Raw genomic sequence first — 20,125 nt, 5'->3', positions numbered from 1 at the left:
AGAACCATAGGTGAAAGAATGTAAGATTTATCGTAAAAAACCACAAATTTTATTTATAACAAATTGTCAAGCTCAACAATTTCTCTTATTCTACAAGGAAAGATAGAAACTTTGATACAATAAAATTAGAAGAAGAATAAGAATATGACAGAAGTATGAAGTATAACTCGATAATTGGATTTTGAATGAAGATTTGGTTTTCATAGCTAGTAGACATTATGGATAGGAACTGAATGTGAATAAAAAAAGATTAAAATAAAAATTAAACTATTAAAAATTAAACTACTTATAATATTAAAGATATATACAACAGGATACAGAGTGCAAGAAGAAGAGAAAAAGGAGAAGAAGAGATGTGGACGGATAAGTAGCTCAAGCTTGAAGTTTTTATCCAAGTAACAAGTAGGTAAAAAATGAGCTTGAAAGGACATTTCAAGCTATAGTGAGGTCCACGTTATAATGGCAGTGGAGAAAGATAGGAGAACAACGTTGCCGATCCTCTCTTATGTCAATTCCTTCTATAGACGGTAGCTGATACAGGTTTATTTATGTAATATCAACTGTTCATTCTTGTTTAAAATAATCAATTATATTTTATTGAGCGAGAAATTATATTTTTCAATGATTTCATAAATCAAGATAGAATATTTTGTGAATTTATTATTAATTCTACATTGTTAGAAGACGATCTGGTAACAGAGCAAAGCGAGAAAGAGATAGCGCTATCCGCTTTGTTGAATGATAGACAAGGATAGCAATACCATTGCTAATTAAACACTGCCATAATAACGTGGACCTCACTATAGAGAGGAGTGGACAAGGAGAGGAGATAAATATCCCTTATTTATGTGTGTAATAAAACAGAATAAAACTTACGTTCTAGAGTTGAAAATAATTAAGACTAGGATTAAAATAACATTATTTCAATTATTTTAACCTACAGACTAAAGAGTTTTACAATGATATGGAGCAGAGAAAGATGATAAAATATGCAATAATTAAGATATTACTGTAATTTGTTTCACATGAAACTGCAGAGTTTGAAACCTAAGTCCATTCTTGGAGAAGGAGAGGAAAAGAGAGAGAAAGAAGGTGAAAGAGAAAAGATGACAAGGAGAGGTAAAGAGAGAAAGGAGAGGAGAAGAAAAGGAATTTTAATGCTAAGAAAGATAGAGAGACTGAGGAAATAGAGTTCAAAAATAGAGGAATAATGGACACATGTTTTTTCCTGAAGACGGAGAGGAGATTCCGATTTAAAAATTGGGGTACCTTAATATATTTTTTGAAAGCAATATTAAAGAGAAAAGATAGCATAAGAAGATGTCCTCAAAAATAGAGGAATAATGGACACATGTTTTTTTTCTGAGACATGTTTTTTCGATATCCCATGGTATAGGACGTTTACGTTCCACATTTCAAGCCTATTACTGTAGACTACTGTGTATTACTGTCTATTATCAGTATTTACAATGATGTGGGCGGGCTTACAATCGCCGGGTGAGAATTTATAAGAACGGTACATTATGGTAGACTACCAGCGTCACATAGATTCACGAAAAACAACTACTAGGACTACTAGTAGTTCTGCGAACAGTAGACCTCGCTCATGAATAGCCTACAACTTTTAAACTAATGAGAAGGGCCATTAAGGAAGTACAGTATATTGTGAAGATTTATTCATGTCATCTATCATTTTCTCCATTGAAAGTGCTAAAGACATTGTTTCCAGGGACACCGGACTTATAAATGTCTCTCAAGGAGGTACCTTCATATCGTCCCCATATTTACAATATTACAAATTTTCTAAAAATTAATTATAAGAAATCGGTCAATTGATAGAAAAATGGAATATATGCAGTAAGCAATTTAGACTATGAATCGTCTCACAGACGATAGTTAGACGGAAAATGATTCTAAATAAGATAGGTTTGTTGGTGACAATGACAGGAGGTTGCTGATAATTTTTTCATGAAAAGTGGATTCAATGTTATGGCGGCTTGTTATGCCTATGCAGAATGTTTATGCTCACAAGTAGATTTCCGATCTCATACTAAAACGAAAACAAGAGCTAACTAACTAAGCTGTGATGTCTACGGCCGGTTCGGTAGGTCTAGAAACTATTCATCTATGAAACAGGGAAATATCGTGTTGAAAAGGGAAGAAATAGTGCCATCAAGTGAGAAGTTTTCTTCAATTTTATAAATACAGTATGATTTGGAGCGGCTCAGACGTTTCAAGGTTCACCGCTTACAACTCTTGTCCTCTATCGATAGCATTCCAACGATACCATTCATTCAATACAGCACATTTGAGAGCGGCACAATTTATATTCAATTTATATTAAAACCAGAGGTCTTATCAAAAATCGTTACACATACGTTTCTGCACCTTGTTTCAAAGAACTTGTATACCAAATTTCATCCAAATCGGACAATAACTGCGACTGTAACTGCGGTACAAACAAACAAACAGACAAAAGCCGATCGAGTCGAAGACCTCAGCTTCGCTTCTCAGCGGTCGATCAGTTAACAGTGATATTTGAAAATATGCAACAAGCATACCTTGGGATATCTCCTTAAGCTATCTTTTCTCTATGATAAGATAGAGAAGATATCCCAAGGTATAGAGCATTTATGTACCAAATAATATCACTACTGTTAACTCAAACCGGATGGTCCTACAGTGTGGTCCACGTTATAATAGCAGTGTTCGATTAGCAATTGTATTGCTATCTTTGTCTATCATTCAACAGAATGGATAGCGCTATCTCTTTTTCGCTTTGCTCTGTTGCCAGATCGTCTTTTAACAATGAAGTATTAATATTTAACTAACAAAAATATATTATCTTTATATTATGAAAATTCATTATGAAATTATTGAAAAATATAATTTATTGCTTAATAAAATATAACTGATTATTTTAAATGAGGATGAACAGTTAATATTACATTAATAAACCTGTATCGGCTACCGTCTAAAGAAGGCATTGACAAGACAGCTATGTGACGCTGGTAGTCTCTCATACTGTGCCGTTCTTATGCATCATGAAATTATTGAAACATATAATTTCTTGCTTAATAAAATATATAATTGATTATTTTAAACGAGAATGAATAGTTGATATTACATCAATGAACCTGTATCGGCTACCGTCTAAAGAAGGCATTGACAAGACAGCTATGTGACGCTGGTAGTCTCTCATACTGTGCCGTTCTTATGCATTCTCGTCCTTGTAAGACCTGCCCACATCATTGTAAATACTGATAATAGACAGTAGTCGACAGTAATCGGCTTGAAATGTGGACCATAAACGTCCTATACCATGGGATATCTTCTTATGCTATCTTTTCTCTAATATATTGCTTTCAAAAAATATATTAAAGTACTCTAATTTTTCAAATTGTTCTTCCTGTTATCAGAAAGAGCATGTGTCCATTATCGTTATTCCTCTATTTTCTTAGTCTCTCGATTCTTAGCATTAGAATTCCTTCCCTTCTCCTCTCCTTTCTCTCTTTTCCTCTCCTTGTCTACTCTTCTTGTCTTCTATATCTGCTTATGCTATCATTTCTCGATGGTAATACTTTCCTCGCCCATGGTAGTAGGTGGAGCAAGGAAAGTGAGAGGGAGAAACAGAAAATGATAATTCATTTGAAAGAGATATTACTGTAACAGTCGATCTGCTCTTGGGTGAGAGATGGTTCCATAGACTCGAGGGCTTTCAACCAATGGCTTTGCTCCACATATTCGACGTTCATCCCACCTTCACACATGGCTATCAAAGCCGCCTGCAAAACGAATACTTAATGGCGCTTCTCAAATTATAGGTTTCTCTCAAATTTAAAGCAGATCGCATGCATTATTTGTAAAGGTGCGTACAGATATACCCGCCTCGAACACGCTCCGCACTCGCTCCGATCATGAACGTTACGCCAGATGTTACGCAAGGGTTCGATTGAGGTTCGAAATATGTTCGATCCGCTCTTTTCTTATTGTTGACTTCGCTACAACCTAACCTCACAAATGTGAAACGTTCAATCCAGCTGATCGAGTGACAAAACTAAATAAAATATTCTGACCATGGGATTGCTGGGTAGCCTAATAATACATTATGTTTATATAATAGACTAGCCGTCAGGCTCGCTTCGCTCGCCATATCCGTCTAGCCAGGGGGCTCTGCCCCCTGGACCCCCAAGAATGAGATCAGCAGGCTCGCTTCGCTCGCCTGCATTTTTCATTTAGGCATTTTTATCATATGTTAGGACAATACAGTCGGGGGTCCAGACTAAACGTCTGGCTAAACGGATATGGCGAGCGAAGCAAGCCTGACGGCTATTAATATAATATTCCCAGGATTGAAGTAGCAGTGCCCAATCAATTTTTCCGCGATAAATGCATTTAAATCTTCAACTTGGTGCCAACCTAACAAAGTCAACTCAACTTAATGTCAACCTGGCAAAATTGAAGAGCTCGATTCCAAACGGGCCTAAGTCCATTTTTGTAGAAATTGAGATATCAGCTGATTATTGAACCTTATACATAGACCTTCATTCCTAGCATACTAACTACTCCAAACTATCCTTAGTCACTACAAAATAAATATCGCAATATCACGTTTTTTTCCAAAGTGTATCTAAGTCCATTGCTGTTCCTTTCCATTCCAACCTTAGTCCTTTGCGCATGCGCAGAGCATCTTTTTCTGTCTGTCTGTCAACAGATTGAAGCCTAACTACCATTTTTACTTCGAGATAAGCGCGTTTTCAAGGGAAGAGAACAGTGAAAGTCAAGAATACATACACTGGGTATTACCAAGAGCATCAAGTGATCAAGAAAATTTATTCAAAAAAATTGGCAAGATATATTCAACTCAGCAAATACAGCACTTGAAGAAACTTATCATATTAGTGACATGAAGAAGGTCCAAGTCCAAGTTTCTTTCCAAAATGTCACCAAGTCCATGGACTTAGTGACATTTTGGAGAAAAAGCAAGGAAATTAACCTATTACACAGAAATTACTTCAAAATATGCAAAATTATTGTATGGAATTCAAAATACACACTTTATACATTGGATTATAAACATTTTCCAACATTTAAGTGATGACTATCAAAAAATCGATTTCCTGAGAAAACCACTTTTGTGACTTGGGCCCGTTTGGAATAGAGCTCTTCAATTGTTAATTTAGTTGCCAGTTAACAACTGTTTCGAAGAGATACTCTATCTAGATTATAGTTCTATAGTAACATATGATATGGAAATTTCAATTATAATTAAGAGATTAGGAAAAGAAGAATATACATGCTAAAAGACGAACTTTAAACCCTTAAAAACAACCCTTAGAGTTAAAATATTGCCAAAAGATTTCTTAGTGCGCCTCCAAAGGGCCAACTGAACATACTTACCAAATTTGAACGTTTTTGGTCCGGTAGATTTTTAGTACTGCGAGTGAGTGAGTGAGTGAGTGAGTGAGTCAGTCAGTCAGTGAGTGCCATTTCGCTTTATTGCATTTATTATTGCATTTATTATTGCTATTATTGCATTTATTTTAATGTTTTATTATAAAAGGTAATGTCTGTCAATGTTTCAAAAGGTGAAAGGCTTGATTGGGAGTTCTGCTTCTTTCTTCTAAATGCTAATATGCCGGTACCTATTATTATAAATACTTTTTAACTTTATATTATTTAATTTAATAATTAATTATTAATTTTGATAATTTTATTTGCTGACACAGAGATCGTAACTATTAACAAACATTACAAACAAAAACGTTGACCTCGCATGCGCAACTATTGGTTAGTTCGACCTAGGAGCTTGCCAAGCTCAAGCTCTGTTACACGCTCTTCTCGCGTTCCACTCTTGCTCCACCTTCGATCATCAATCGATCTGCTCGAGTGACGTTCGATTGCGGAGCAGAGCGAAAGTCTGTACGCACCTTCAGATGCTTATAAACTTTGATGTTTATCTGTATAAAGTGGATGGATTTGTTAGATTACATTAGACTTTTATGTTGATATGTAGCCTATATAAATTGAATAAATTTATTTTCAAAAACACAATAAAAATATTGGAATGATTGATTGATGATTGGATGATTCAAATGATTGAATATAGTAGATGAATAGATAAATAGAAAGACTATAATGGGAATAACGTTAAAGTTAGTGGTAATGATAGGACGATATACCAATATCAGCTATCCTCTATAGAAGGCAGTGACAAGACAGAGAATCGCTGCTCTCCTATCTTTCTTCACAGCCATTGAAACTTGGACCTTACTATGGTAGCTATTACATCTTATTTAGATAAGAAAGTCGATATACCAATATCAGCTATCCTCTATAGAAGGTAGTGGCAAGACAGAGAATCGCTGTTCTCCTATCTTTCTTCACAGCCATTAAAACTTGGACCTCACTACAGTAGCTATTACATCTTAGATAAAAATGTATCGAGTTGGAATCCTTACCTCTTTACAGAGACTTGATAGATCTGCCCCTGAGAACATAGAGGTCTTTGAAGCCAATTCTTCAAGATTTACACTTGAGCCTAGAGGTATTCTGGAATAAATATGCATCATATTAATTAAAACATTTTTTGATACACAAGTCATATGTAGAAAAGGACCAACTTAATATTATAAGTATTTAATACTCCTGCTCAGTTATCTTTTTTCATTTTTTGTAGGCCTTCACATTGTGTTCAATACTAGCAGCATGGGAAAAATAAAGACTAATTTGTTAATTATTATTAAACCAAAATCCCAATTAGATGTTGTAAATCACCCCGAAGACTTCTGCTTCTGCAAATATTGACAACAGGATAAACAGCTAAATAGAATAGTAACTATTCATTAATTAACATTTGAACAAATGCAACTTCCAATAATTTATTTTCATTTGAATAATTTGTTCTTTTCTCAGAGCTAGCACAGGTAACGCGTGCTCCGTGAAGGTAAATTTGAAAACTTGATAAACTGAAAACTTGACTACTGAAATCTTAAAGAATTCAATATAGGACTATAACCATCTTCGGTAAATTAAGAATCTATATGCAAAATTTCAAGTTCATCAGACCAGTAGTTCAGACGAGATGGAGGATCATTCATGAATTCCGTATCCCGTACGTGTAAATGCCAATTCTTTCCTTTATTATATAATAGATCAAGGCTGAAAAACTTGCATGGTTTGGTGGGAACAATATTTATGTTTATTTTTGTCAATAAAGAATTTGAATATCTCCACAGCATGAAGCATTCATGTCCGGATGAGAAATAAACCAATATATTAGCGATATTATTCATTATCATAGAGGGAGGATATCACAAGAGATAGCCCACAGAATAGGTCGTTTATCTTCCAAATTTCAAGCCGATGTTTTGTCAACTGAAGCCGATTTCTGTCGACTACTGTCTGTTACTACTGCTTTGTCGGGGTAAGAGTGTAAGAACGGCACAGTATGAGAGACTACCAGCTTCACATTACTTCACGAAAAAGAACTACTAGGACTATCGACTTGAGTTAACAGTGAAATTTAGAATATGAACACTCTATACCATAATTTCTTATACTATATTTTCTCCATGGCTATATCCTGAAGAGTTCATCCTATTTATGTGAATAGATGTTGATATTCAATGTAATTAACAAGTCTAAGATATATCTCTACATCATGAAGCATTCATAGATTCCCTAATAGTATTTTTTTAATATATAGGGAGTTATTTATTCTCTTTGGATAAAGTGATATATTAAATAGTATCTGATATGAATAATACATATACTAACTTTGAAATGGATGATATATCAAAGAATAACTAGTTAAATACAGCTATTCTCTCTGAAATGATTGATATAATTTTGAAACTCAACTCACTTTCTGGTTAGTTTCTGTAGAATCTCGAGTCTTTCGTGGCGATCTGGTGGTCCGACATACACCAATCTATCAAAACGTCCCGGCCGAACCAGAGCTGGGTCCAGCAGATTTGGTCTATTAGTCGCTGCCACCACTACCACCTGTGAACAGATTGATAGATTGTAGATAGATTGAACACTCAATTCAATCTATTTCCTCTTCAATTATACAGTACAATCATGAGAAGAACAGATATACTACAGTCAGGTCCATGTTATAATGGCAGTGTTTGATTAGCAATGATATTGCTATCCTTATCTATCATTCAACAAAGCGGATCTCTTTCTCACTTTGCTCTGTTGCCAGATCGTCTTTTAACAATGTAGAATTGATAATTGATTAACAAATATTCATCTTAATTATAAAAACTCATTATGATAATATTGAAAAATATAATTTCTTGCTTAATAAAATATAATTTATTATTTTAAACGAGAATGAACAGTTAATATTGCATCAATGAACCTGTATCAGCTACCGTCTATAAAAAGCATTGATAAGACAGAGGTTCAGCAACGTTGTTCTCCTATCTTTCTCCACTGCCATTATAACGTAGACCTCACTATACCTGTAATAGATTCAACACTCAATTCAATTCAATTCATATCCTATTCAATTATACAGTACACGCATGAGAGAAACAGAGATACTACAGTATATATATGCATATGCATACATAGGCCAAAATTAGAAAAAAAACATAATTTTACACTTAATATTTCAAATACCAATAGAATTTAGAATGTTCTGGAGCCACTGACACGCGATACTACAGTGAGGTCCACGTTATAATGGGAGTGAAGAAAGAGAAGAGAAAAACTATGCCGATCCTCTGTCTTGTCAATGCCTTCTATAGACGGTAGCTGATACATGTTTATATGATGTAATATTAACTGTTCTTTATCGTTTAAAATAATCAATTATATTTCATTAAGCAAGAAATTATATTTTTCAATAATTCCATAATTGATTTTCATAATTGAGATTGGATATTTTGTCAATTGATTATATTTCTACATTGTTGAAAAGCGATCTGGCAACGTTGCAGAGGTGGAAAAGGTAGTGCTATCTGCTTTGTCGTATGATAGACAAGGAAAGCAACACCAATTTTAATCAAATACTACCATTATAACGTGGACCTCACTATATGAGACTGGACAAACCTTAGGTTGGAAGCTCTCTTCAATATCAATGCTTTTCTCGAGTTTGACGCCAACACCATCCATCTCTGTCAACAGGGTTGATAGAACGCTCTCACTCACTTTATGCATGCCAAGGCCTCTGCTACCCACCAGTGCATCTGCAATATAAATATGAAGCTTTATTAAGAAATAAATAGTAAATTCAAACACGTACAAACAGAGAAATTCCATGTGAGATGAGAAATGAAACAGTGGAGGTTTCTGAAACTGAAAGGAGATAGATGTAAGTTGGATATACCGGGTGTTTCAAAAAGAATGAATAATTATTACTAAACGAAAATCCAAATTAAATGCTGTAATTCACCCCGAAGACTTCTGCTACTGCAAATATTGACAACAGGATAAGCAGCTAGATGGAAATTCGATGAGCGCTACTATTCAAAAATTATTTGTCAGCCCGGGAATCGAACCCAGTACCTCCTAATTTCCGGTCAGGAATGCTTACCCTTACACCAAACTGACAATCTCTGGATAGCAGCGCTCATTTTATACGAAGCCATTGCTGCCAGCCAGTCGAATTACCCAGTTTTAAATTTAAACAATTATATTTATTCTAAGAAATGGTGCACACAAACCCATTTTACATCAAATTATTCATAGAAGTATCGAGTTTATGGCGATTTATTATAAGTTTTCTATGTTCGCTCTTTTTGAGGCTCAGACGACATCTAGACGGTAGCCAAATTTAACCCAGACTGTTCGCAAGATGTCTACTTAGACTGTAGCTACTGCATCAGTTATCCTGGTTTTATCTCCTCAATTTCAAGTGCTAAAAGAGGAACATAAACACGATATTTAACGTTATTCCTCATTTAGCACTTGATATTAGTTTAATATCATATTGGATTAATTAATTGGATTTGATTTGATGATTTGATATTGAGGAGCTAAAAACCAGGATAACTGATGCAGTAGCCACAGTCCGAGAAGACATCTTGCGAACAGTCTAGGATGAATTTGGCTCCGTCTAGATGTCACCCGAGCCTCAAAAGGAGAACACATAGAACACTTATAATACATCATCATGAACTCGATACTTCTGATACTTCTGTGAGTAGTTTGATTTAAAATTGGTTTGTGTGCACCATTTCTTAAATAAATATAACTATTAAAAATTGGGTTACTCTTTTGAAATACCCGGTAAGATCAACTACTGGAATATTGTTATACAGAATTATAATAGTTTGTGCATGATCAGAGTTCAAATTGTTTGAAATTTGACTTCAAACTCGACGAATATACTTTTTTCAACTTTCAGCGCTTATAAAAAGTTCAAAAAACGTCAAACAAAAAAACAAATCATACGAATCTTATTAGAAATTTCTTCCTCTTTCCAACCATGTCCATGGAATTGGACTTTGTGTGATAGTTTTCTAGTTATTGACGTTTTTCAAGAATATCGAAAGTTAGCAAATGTCATGTGGATTGTCATCTATGGTCTTCAGCTGTTACATCTTTCGTGGGACACCCTGTATGATTATTGAATTGAGAAACAAACCGCTCACCAATTTCATAAATAAAAAGTCACTCCTGAAGATTTGTGAGATTGTGCGCTCATCATCACCAACATCAATGAAAGGATTGTAAAATTGAGCGACCAATTTTTATGAATGAAAGGATTACTGAATTTAGCAAGAAACGCCTCACCAATTTTATCAATGGAGGCGCTATTGATTTGTAACTCACAAATTTCATCAATGAATAATACAGAAGGAGTAATAAGTTGTGCCAAAGAAAATATAGCATAATAAGATATCCCATGGTACAGGGCGTTTATGTTTCAATTTACACTGTTAACTCAAGCTAGTCCTTAACTCTAGATAGTCCTTGTAGTTTTTTCGTGAAGCTATGTGACGCTGGTAGTCTCTCATACTGTGCCGTTATAAAGGTGCGTACAGACTGTCGCTCTGCTCCGCAACCGAACGTCACTCCAGCAGAGCGATTGATGATCGACCGGCGAGCAACAGTGGTTCGACCGGGGAACGCGAAAAGATCTAACATCTTCCGTAACGTTCATGATGGGTGCGTGGGAGGAGCGACTGTGGTTCGATGGTGGTACGAGGGCGGTACGAGGGAGGAGCGTGCTCGGTGCGGGTTGGAAGCGCGAATACATAACAGTAATAATTAGACAGTTGGTAGTCGATAATAGTCGACTTGAGTTAACAAAAATCGGTTTGAAATTTGAAACATGAACGACCTATATCAAGGGATATCTTCATGTTCTATCATTCTCTTTGGTATCACCAAAAATGATACAGTATCAACACAATATGATACAGTATCATCACAACTTGATACTCAACACCATAATTTGATACAAAACTTTCAAACTGAATGAATTCTACAACTATGAGATGTCTTCTTATGCTATAATTCTTATCTCTAAGATCGTGCTCTCCTGAAGAGTTGTGAGATGGTACGTTCAGCATCGCCAACATGAATGAAAGGATTGTAAAATTGAGCGACAAATTTTTATCAATGAAAGGATTATTGAATTGTATCTCACCAATTTCATCAATGAAAAGTACAGAAGGTGCACTAAGTCTGGCTCTTCTGAAGAGTTGTGAGATGGTACGTTCAGCATCGCCAACATACGGCGAATAGATAGCAGCAGCTGATATCGACAAGAAAGTGATGTTAAGCTTGCTGGCTATAGCACAGACTAGACTGGTTTTCGCGCAGCCCGGTGGTCCGTACAGCAGAACTCCTGCACAAAAACACAAAATTAATCGTATTATCATATAAATATAATAAAGAAGCGGATGAGCTTATTTTTATATTTTAGCTTATATATTATTTGAGCTTATATTTTACACGTACGGAATAGGAAATTGACAAATGACGCATTATCACGTTTCAACTACTCAACTGATTCACTTAAAATTTTGCATATAGATTCTCAATTCACCGAGGATGGTTATAAGCCTATTTTAAATTCTTCAAAATTTCAGTAAATCAAGCTTCCACCTTGTCAAGTTTTTAACTAGACCAATGCGGAGTGCGAGTTACCTGCTAGTCTGAAATATAATATAGGAAAAGGATCGTCTTACACAATGTGTATAATCATACATGTAATCTATATAATATATAAAAGCGAAATGGCACTCACTCACTGACTGACTGACTGACTGGCTCACTCACTCACTCACTCACTCACTCGCAGAACTAAAAATCTACCGGACCAAAAACGTTCAAATTTGTTAGGTATGTTCAGTTGGCCCTTTAGAGGCGCACTAAGAAATCTTTTGGCAATATTTTAACTCTAAGGGTTGTTTTTAAGGGTTTAAAGTTTGTCTTTTAGCATGTATATTCTTCTTCTCCCAATCTCTTAATTATAATTGAAATTTCCATATCACATGTTACTATAGAACTATAATCTAGATAGAATACCTCTTCGAAACAGTTGTTAACTGGCAACTAAATTAATAATTTTGTCAGGTTGGCATTAAGTTGAGTTGACTTTGTTAGGTTGGCATCAAGTTGAAGATTTAAATCTTTTTATCGCGGAAAAATTGATTGGGCACTGCTACTTCAATCCTGGGAATATTATATTACTAGCCGTCAGGCTCGCTTCGCTCGCCATATCCGTTTAGCCAGACGTTTAGTCTGGACCCCCGACTGGATTGTCCTAACATATGATAAAAATGCTCAAATGAAAAATGCAGGCGAGCGAAGCGAGCCTGCTGATCTCATTCTTGGACGATCCAGTCGGGGGTCCAGGGGCGGAGCCCCCTGGCTAGACGGATATGGCAAGCGAAGCGAGCCTGACGGCTAGTATATACATATAATCATAACCTTACATGTCATGTAAGGGATAGAAAATTCACGAAAGACGCATCATCACGTCTGAACTACTTGAAATTTTATATATACATTCTCAAGTTACCGAGGATGGTTATAGAGCTATTTTAAATTATCCAAGATTTCAGTTCGTCAAGTTTTTAATTGGACCCTTGCAGAGCACAGGTTACCTGCTGGTTTCATGACAATAGCACTGTTTTAGCTATGAAATCCAATGTGATTACCCTAATAACAAGACTGCAGTTCCGTGTGGGAATCAAAATATCTTCAATTATACTGATGCATCTTCTTAGGGTGTCCACTAACGACAGGACAAGTGTGTTGAGCATGTGTGTACACACATGTTGTCTTATGTTGTGTCATCACCACGATAGGCTTCAAACAAAATTTTTTGAGTTTAGGTTTTTGTATCTTCAATTTTCTGTTTTAAATTTTTCTTCGCTGCTCTATTTAAGGTTGAGTTGTTTTTGCATCACTATAATTTGAAATTTCCAGTTTTTCATTTATTGTTATTGTTTATTTTATGTTTGGAAGCTGTTGTTAAACAGCTGTTTTTGTTTGAATCCTCTCGCTGATGACACAACATGCATGACGTGCATGTGTGTTACACATGTTCAACCCACTAGTGGCCACCCTGAGGGCCAAGCCACACGAAGCGTTTTTCAGGTGTTTTCAGATGAGTCGGTAAGGCAGGAAGCTCTCCGATTGGGTGATTGAGTTGGCGTTCAGGATTCAGCCAATCGGAGAGCTTTCCGACTCGTCTGAGAAAACGCTATATGTGGTTTGCTCCTGACTTGTTACTTCCAAGTTTAAATAATGTTGTAAATGTGCTTTTGTAATTGACACTTTATTCATTAAAAGTTCACATTTATGAACAAGATAAAAATTAAATACTTGATCATCTTTGAACATCTCTCTTAAAAACTCCAACTTGTTATCTTAACATAAACAGTTTGTTGCCAAAACAGTCACCTTGCCAACCGTGCTCACATGATAAGTATCCATGTAGGGCTAGCCTCCATCATTGGTTGAGTTCAAAGCCACTGATCGGTGAGTGAACGATGAGATCGGTGAGTGAACGAGGCTCTGAACGAAGTACTGTTTTGTAGTTGAACGATGCATAGACTCACATGCAGCGCTAGATTATTTGGAATTGAAATCGGCCATTAAGGGGACAGCCTGGAAGATTATTACATACTAAAGATCTTGAAGATTTTTGTGATCTATAATATTACAAAAAATATATATTATATAAGATGTCGCGCTAAAATACATCAATGGAACCTTTAATTTCAAGTAAGAGCTAGCATTGGGAAGGCATAGGTATTGTGCGTTTATACCTCTTCAAGGTCTATGGTCTAACTGCAAAAAAATACGTCATATCCGGTTCGTTCACTGATCAGTTAATCGTACTTTTCCACCGATGGAAAAGAACGTAAATAGAGTAGCTGAACGTAAACAGACATGGCTGAATATGAGGTTGTTTACAAATGATGGACTCCATTATAATGTATTTGGGAGCAGAGAAATGCATGATTACATAAATTCAATACCGTAACATTTAAAATATTTCACAAAGCATTTAAAACTACTCCAATCACCTGATGGTTTTCCATTTTAATTGATTACAATGAAATAGGTTAAGTTCTAGTTTTGTTTACAAAATATGATCAACAGGGGAAACATCTGTCAGTCATGACTCATGAGCAACCGTTCAGCCACAGAATACACACAAAATGGAAGGTATCAATCTAACCAAGATTTGAGTGCACCAAGACCACGACACATGACTGCATCATCTTGTTAGAAATTAAAACTACTGCTGTATTACAATGCTACACTTTCTTTCAAGATGGCGGATTATGGCGTCAAGATACTAGCCGACTTTTCATTCTGTGGTTCATCTGTGATCACTAATCTGTGATCAGGTTTTTTACTGAACGTAAAAAAAACCGATGGAATTGATCAACCAATGAGTTCAAAAGAGATTGAATATACATGAAGTTAATTCTATTTCTTCATAGCCAACAAACGATCTAGAACAGCGAGGAGTTGGTAAAGGATAGAGCTATCTGCATTGTCCATTGACAGACAAGGATAGCAAAGCAATTTTAATCAAAGGTTTACTTTATAAACATGAGTCTCACTGTAGATCACTGACGATTAATAATTGATATAAGCATAAATACCATCATTAGCAAGAACAATCATTTACAAAAAAGGTATAAGTTGTCATGGATCACCGATTGCTTCCACACACTTTTGAATGAATAAATAAATTTATAAACAATTATGTTTTGTCAATAAACTCCTCTGGTTGCAAATCATTGGCAATCAGAGAAATTCAACTCACCCTTTGACTGCATGATGCCAAGCCGCTTCATGGAGTCGTGGTAAAACAGTGGCCACTCCACAGCTTTTTGCAGTGAAATTTTGGATTGTTGCAGCCCTCCAATATCCGACAAATCGATGGCCTTCTCAGAAACCAAGGCCTGTTCGCCTCGTAGCACAGATGGCCTCGCATCACAGACGACACTCAGCCACTCTTTACGGACCTCATCTTTGTTACTGCAAGTTGAAAAGATGAAAATTGGGACAGTAATGTAAGTTGAAATGAGACATGAAAGTGTAACAAATTGTATGATACAATATGTTCTGTCAATTCTTGTTTAGTTTTACCACTTGCAGAAAATGCAGAGGATTTATTTATTTATTTAACCAATGAGAATTACACAAGTTAAAGAAAAGTACCACAAGCTTATAAGACAAAAACGGTTCCAATTCTAATTTATAAGCTACAACAGTGCAAATGTAGCTAGGTTATGTGTCACTTAACATTCTTCAATTATGATGAGTACAAAGCAAAAAGTAGCGAAATATGACTTCCTGTACGATTTTTCTAGATGTTTTTTTTTCATTGGACTAGGTAGGAGTTTGACTTGATTTTTTCAATTCAATTTAACACTTATTAAACCCGATCTACCACTGAATCTGTAGGTTTAATAGTCTAGGCTATTAGATTTATTAGGTCCTAGTGACCTAAATCCAAGTGAAATTCATAACTAAAATAATGTTTTGATATGTTGGGAGCCTGAACAACTCCACAAGCCTTGATGTCGCTGACAAATTAGTTGGTGTACCAGCGACCTCAAGGGTACATTATAAGCTATTGAATTTGTTTATTCAAAGTACAATTCCAATAAAACCAGTATACATACATTTTGAAATCCCTCTAGCTATTAGCTATTTGAGGGATTAATCCTCTATTCTTTGATGTAACATTTTTCCATAAACTGACACTTAGTGCCGGTTGCACAAAAGCCGGTTAAAGTTTATCCGTGATTAATTTCACGAGAACCAATCAGAGAAGACCTTTTTCATGAGACGGCTTGTCTGATTGGTTCTTGTGGGATTAATCGCGATTAAAATTGAACCGGCACTTAAAGTAGGTAACCAGTAAATCCGTATGGCTTTTTGTAGGTGGGGAGTGCCTTGCGGGAAGGTCCCACTCGCTAGAATATGTTATTTGAGCTGTCAATGGGCCTTACGACTGTCAAACTTCAACCGGGACCGAAGGTTTAACGAGCCCATCCGATAGATAACATGGGAGTGTCCTGGCTGGAAGCTTTTCTTTATATCTAGGTTTGAACAGGTTTTCGGAGGCGTCAATGGGCCTTACATTACTGTCAAACTTCAGCCGGGACCGAAAGTTTAACGAGCCCATCCGATAGATAACATGGGAGTGTCCTGGCTGGAAGCTTTTCTTTATATCTAGGTATAAACAGGTTTTTGGAGGCGTCAATGGGCCTTACGACTGTCAAACTTTAGCCGGAACCGACAGTTTAACGTGTCCATTAGATAAAATAGGAGTGTTTTGGCTAGAAACTTTTCTTCTTCATATATCTGGGTATGAACAAGGAACCTCTAGGCTGCTACGCAAGCACTTTATCCACTAGACTACTCTGTGATGCCGCATCTACATATTGGTCCAACGAAGGCCAATGTCGGCCAGAGCCAATGTGTGGATGAGTGGTTTAACTTAACAGTGCTGGCCTTCATTTGCCTACGTTGAATTGCCAGGCTGGGCCAACATGTGGATGCGGCAGTTACATGTTGGCCCAACGAAGGCCAATGTCGGCCAGCGCCAACGTTTGAATGGGTGGTTTGACTGCGCTGGCCTTCATTTGCCTACGTTGCATTACTAGGCTGGGCCAACATGTGAATGCGGCATCAAATGGAGGAGGTAGATTGTATAGAAAACCGATAATACTCACGGTTGGCGAGGTAGCTTGGAAATCTTCCGTTGTGCATTCAAAACTAAGAGAGATAGATCAGCAGCCACAAATCCTGGAGTCTTCTCTGCTATCTCTTTACAATATCTGTCGTCAACTTCCATTTTTAAACAAAGGTTCCTCAGCATTTCTTCTCTCTCACACAGGGACGGAACACCCATCAACAATTCAACCGCCAAACGAGGAGGTCGTCTAATCGAAGGCACTAGAACTTCCGGGTTGTCTGTCGCAGCTACAACTAGGACTCCTTTAACTCTGCTAACTGAATCCAACTGATCCAAAACTAACGAGATGATTCGAGCAGAATGGGTGGCACTTTCTTTCCCGGCAAGGGCATCTACTTGGTCCAGGAAAAATCAAACACATGCCTCCAGGTTTCTCCTTGGAAATCAACTTTGCTTCCTCAAATAATTCCTTGATGTTACGCTCTGTTTGACCCGGATCTGAGCTACTTACTTCCGGTCCTAGGAGAGTTATGATTGGTACCCCACAATCAAAAGCTACACTTTTCACCAGAGTTGTTTTGCCACATCCTGAAGGACCCACCAACAAAATGTTGTGACTTATCAGCGGAGACTCAGTAGTCCTCTCAAACACACAGTGGCTTTTGAACAGTTTGTACATAGCGTTATTAGGGTTGGGACAAACTAGAGGTTTTTGTAGCTCAAACCAAGATTTGCTCAATGAATTCACTATGTTAACCCTCGTTGAAGATGTGATTCTTCCACAAACACCACCAGTATCGTGGATTAGAAGACAATGTATGCCCAACGATTTTGAAGCACCCACACAATTTGGAAATATAATACAGTTGTTAGTGAAGACAAACATTTTTAAAATTTCTCTCACTATACTAACAACTACTTCATTTTTAGATTTCCATTTGGAGGTGAGTCTTGCATTGGTGAAAACTACAGACAACGAAACTACTTTTATGTTTGATACAGGATCTACAACTTGTAAACTACTTGTTTCCAAACTTTTTAAGTTTTTCAAGACCGAACCAATCTCTAAAAGGAGATTAGGTTTTTCAAAATTGGAGCATTTAATAACACTACAATTTAGTACACAGTAACTGGGATCAATCTCTCTCTTAGAAAATACCTGGACTAAACATTCAAAGTCTGAAGAAAGTTGAAGTGACACGTACTTAGTGGAAAATTCATCGTATTTTGTACAAAGTGAAAGTCTTTGAAGAGAGAAAAGATTGTCAGCTAGTAGAATTATCATTATTCTAAATTTATATGAATTCTAATAATAGTTTAAAGAAGAAATATCTACTTAATTCACAAACAAAACGCCGCATAAAGCCATGAGCACATTGCATCAAAACAAAACAAAAATAATTTTGAGGTTAGTTTGGCAATCAGTATCGAGTATCGAATAGTCTGAACTTTTGATGACTTTGAATCGGTTCATGCAAACAATCGATTATCGATGGGTGAGCGGGAGCTCACCGGTATTTTCAAAATATCGCTTTTTATTAAAAATGTGGAGTGCTATGCGATCTGTCAAAAGCATTCGATTGCGTAAATCATGATATTCTTGTTGAAAAGTTGAGAAAATATGGCATTCGGGGAAGGGAACTGTGGTGGTTCAATTCGTTTTTGAAAGAGAGGATGCAGGCCACCCTAATAAACCATGACAATAAAAATTATCAATCAAAATGGGCTGTAATCAATGCTGGTGTACCACAGGGCTCCATCCTTGGTCCCACATTATTTATTATATATGTAAATGATCTGTCATCTTGCTCTACTAAGCCACTTATTCAGTATGCCGATGACACATCATCTATTATCACTAATTCAAGTTTGAGAGCTGTAGTCACCCAAACACAGGAAGAGCTACTGAACATCAAGAAATGGTTTGCTGCAAATGGTCTGTCTATGAACTCAAGTAAGACCAAGTTCATTACCTTCCAACCCCCCCATTTTGCATCCAGAAACTTTAATGAGTTGGCCGATTTGAGTGTACCCCAGCAGAGCGTTGCTGTTGATCTTCTAGGAGTAACACTAGATAGTAGATTGGACTGGTCAGTACCACTCAAAAAATATGCTCCAGGGTTAACTCGGCTATTTTCTCTCTGCGAGTGCTCAAAAACACATTGAGCTTCAAAGCCCTAATGGTGGTATATTACTGTTATCTTTTTCCTTTCCTCAAGTATGGCATAACCCTTTGGGGAAGATCAAAATTCTTCATCCAAGTATTTAGATCTCAGAAAAAAGCATTAAGAGTTATTTTTGGTAAGCCCCCCCAATATCCCTGTCGAGAACTATTCCTGAGTAGCAGGATACTTACACTGCCGTCACTGTATATCTTGGAGATCTGTTCATACGTTCACAAAAACCTACCAAACTTCACCCGCAATAATGAAATCCACAGTTACAATACAAGGCACTCAGCCTCCCTATCAGTGGCTGCTCATAGAACCGCCATGTTTGAAAAATCTCCGCAATATATGGGCCCAAAAATATATAATAGATTACCTCAGGATATTAGAGACATGGCGGACTTACGAAGATTCAGAGGAATGTTAAAGAGGTTGTTACTTGAAAGGCCATACTATTCTGTGGATGAGTTTCTGCAGGAGTGATATATTATTGTTCCTTGTCTTTGATTCTTCCCAGGTCCTTGTACATAGGTAATCTTGACTAACTGCGTTTTTATATGTACTGTATATATATATATATATATATATTATATATATATATATATATATATATTTATTAATATTTCATGTGACTATTGTATAATTACAGTATTTTAATGTATCATGATATGTGTTGAGAACCTCCTTTAGGTTGCTCTTTTTGACTTATCCCCAGTCTGATTATTCAGATGTTTGGGATGAAATAAAAAAAAATAATAATGTTCACCCCAAAAGTGAAGGAATGCTTTTATATTATCAAATTATTCTTGGA

General features: G+C 36.3%; 2 protein-coding genes across 2 annotated transcripts; both read right to left on the bottom strand.

The window, feature by feature from the left end:
- Positions 1-213: 213 nt before the first annotated feature.
- Positions 214-18,562, bottom strand: LOC111062992 (spermatogenesis-associated protein 5-like protein 1). The gene is made up of 7 exons (XM_039436884.1): positions 17,184-18,562; positions 15,263-15,477; positions 11,615-11,815; positions 9,070-9,206; positions 7,868-8,007; positions 6,462-6,552; positions 214-3,785 (listed from the first exon to the last, which is right to left on the bottom strand). The coding sequence occupies exons 1-7, from the start codon at positions 17,360-17,362 to the stop codon at positions 3,645-3,647; spliced, it is 1,104 nt and encodes a 367-aa protein (XP_039292818.1). The 5' UTR covers positions 17,363-18,562; the 3' UTR covers positions 214-3,644.
- On the bottom strand, positions 17,285-18,548 carry LOC111058391 (spermatogenesis-associated protein 5-like protein 1). Its single transcript, XM_039436885.1, has one exon. It carries the CDS (start codon positions 18,429-18,431, stop codon positions 17,460-17,462), a length of 972 nt encoding a protein of 323 aa, XP_039292819.1. The 5' UTR covers positions 18,432-18,548; the 3' UTR covers positions 17,285-17,459.
- Positions 18,563-20,125: the final 1,563 nt, after the last annotated feature.

The sequence above is a fragment of the Nilaparvata lugens genome, chromosome 10 (assembly GCF_014356525.2).
Source record: "Nilaparvata lugens isolate BPH chromosome 10, ASM1435652v1, whole genome shotgun sequence".
In the NCBI taxonomy this organism is placed as follows: Eukaryota; Metazoa; Arthropoda; class Insecta; order Hemiptera; family Delphacidae; genus Nilaparvata; species Nilaparvata lugens.
This window is presented reverse-complemented; position numbering and strand designations above follow the sequence as displayed.

Coding starts and splice junctions, on each gene's coding strand:
- LOC111062992 (XM_039436884.1), bottom strand. CDS start 17,362: ATGGGTGTTCCGTCCCTGTGTGAGAGAGAAGAAATGCTGAGGAACCTT. Junction 9,207..11,614: donor ACTTTTCATTGATGAAATTG/GTGAGATACAAT, acceptor TTTATATTGCAG/ATGCACTGGTGGGTAGCAGA. Junction 8,008..9,069: donor AAGAGAGCTTCCAACCTAAG/GTTTGTCCAGTC, acceptor ATCTGTTCACAG/GTGGTAGTGGTGGCAGCGAC.
- LOC111058391 (XM_039436885.1), bottom strand. CDS start 18,431: ATGATAATTCTACTAGCTGACAATCTTTTCTCTCTTCAAAGACTTTCA.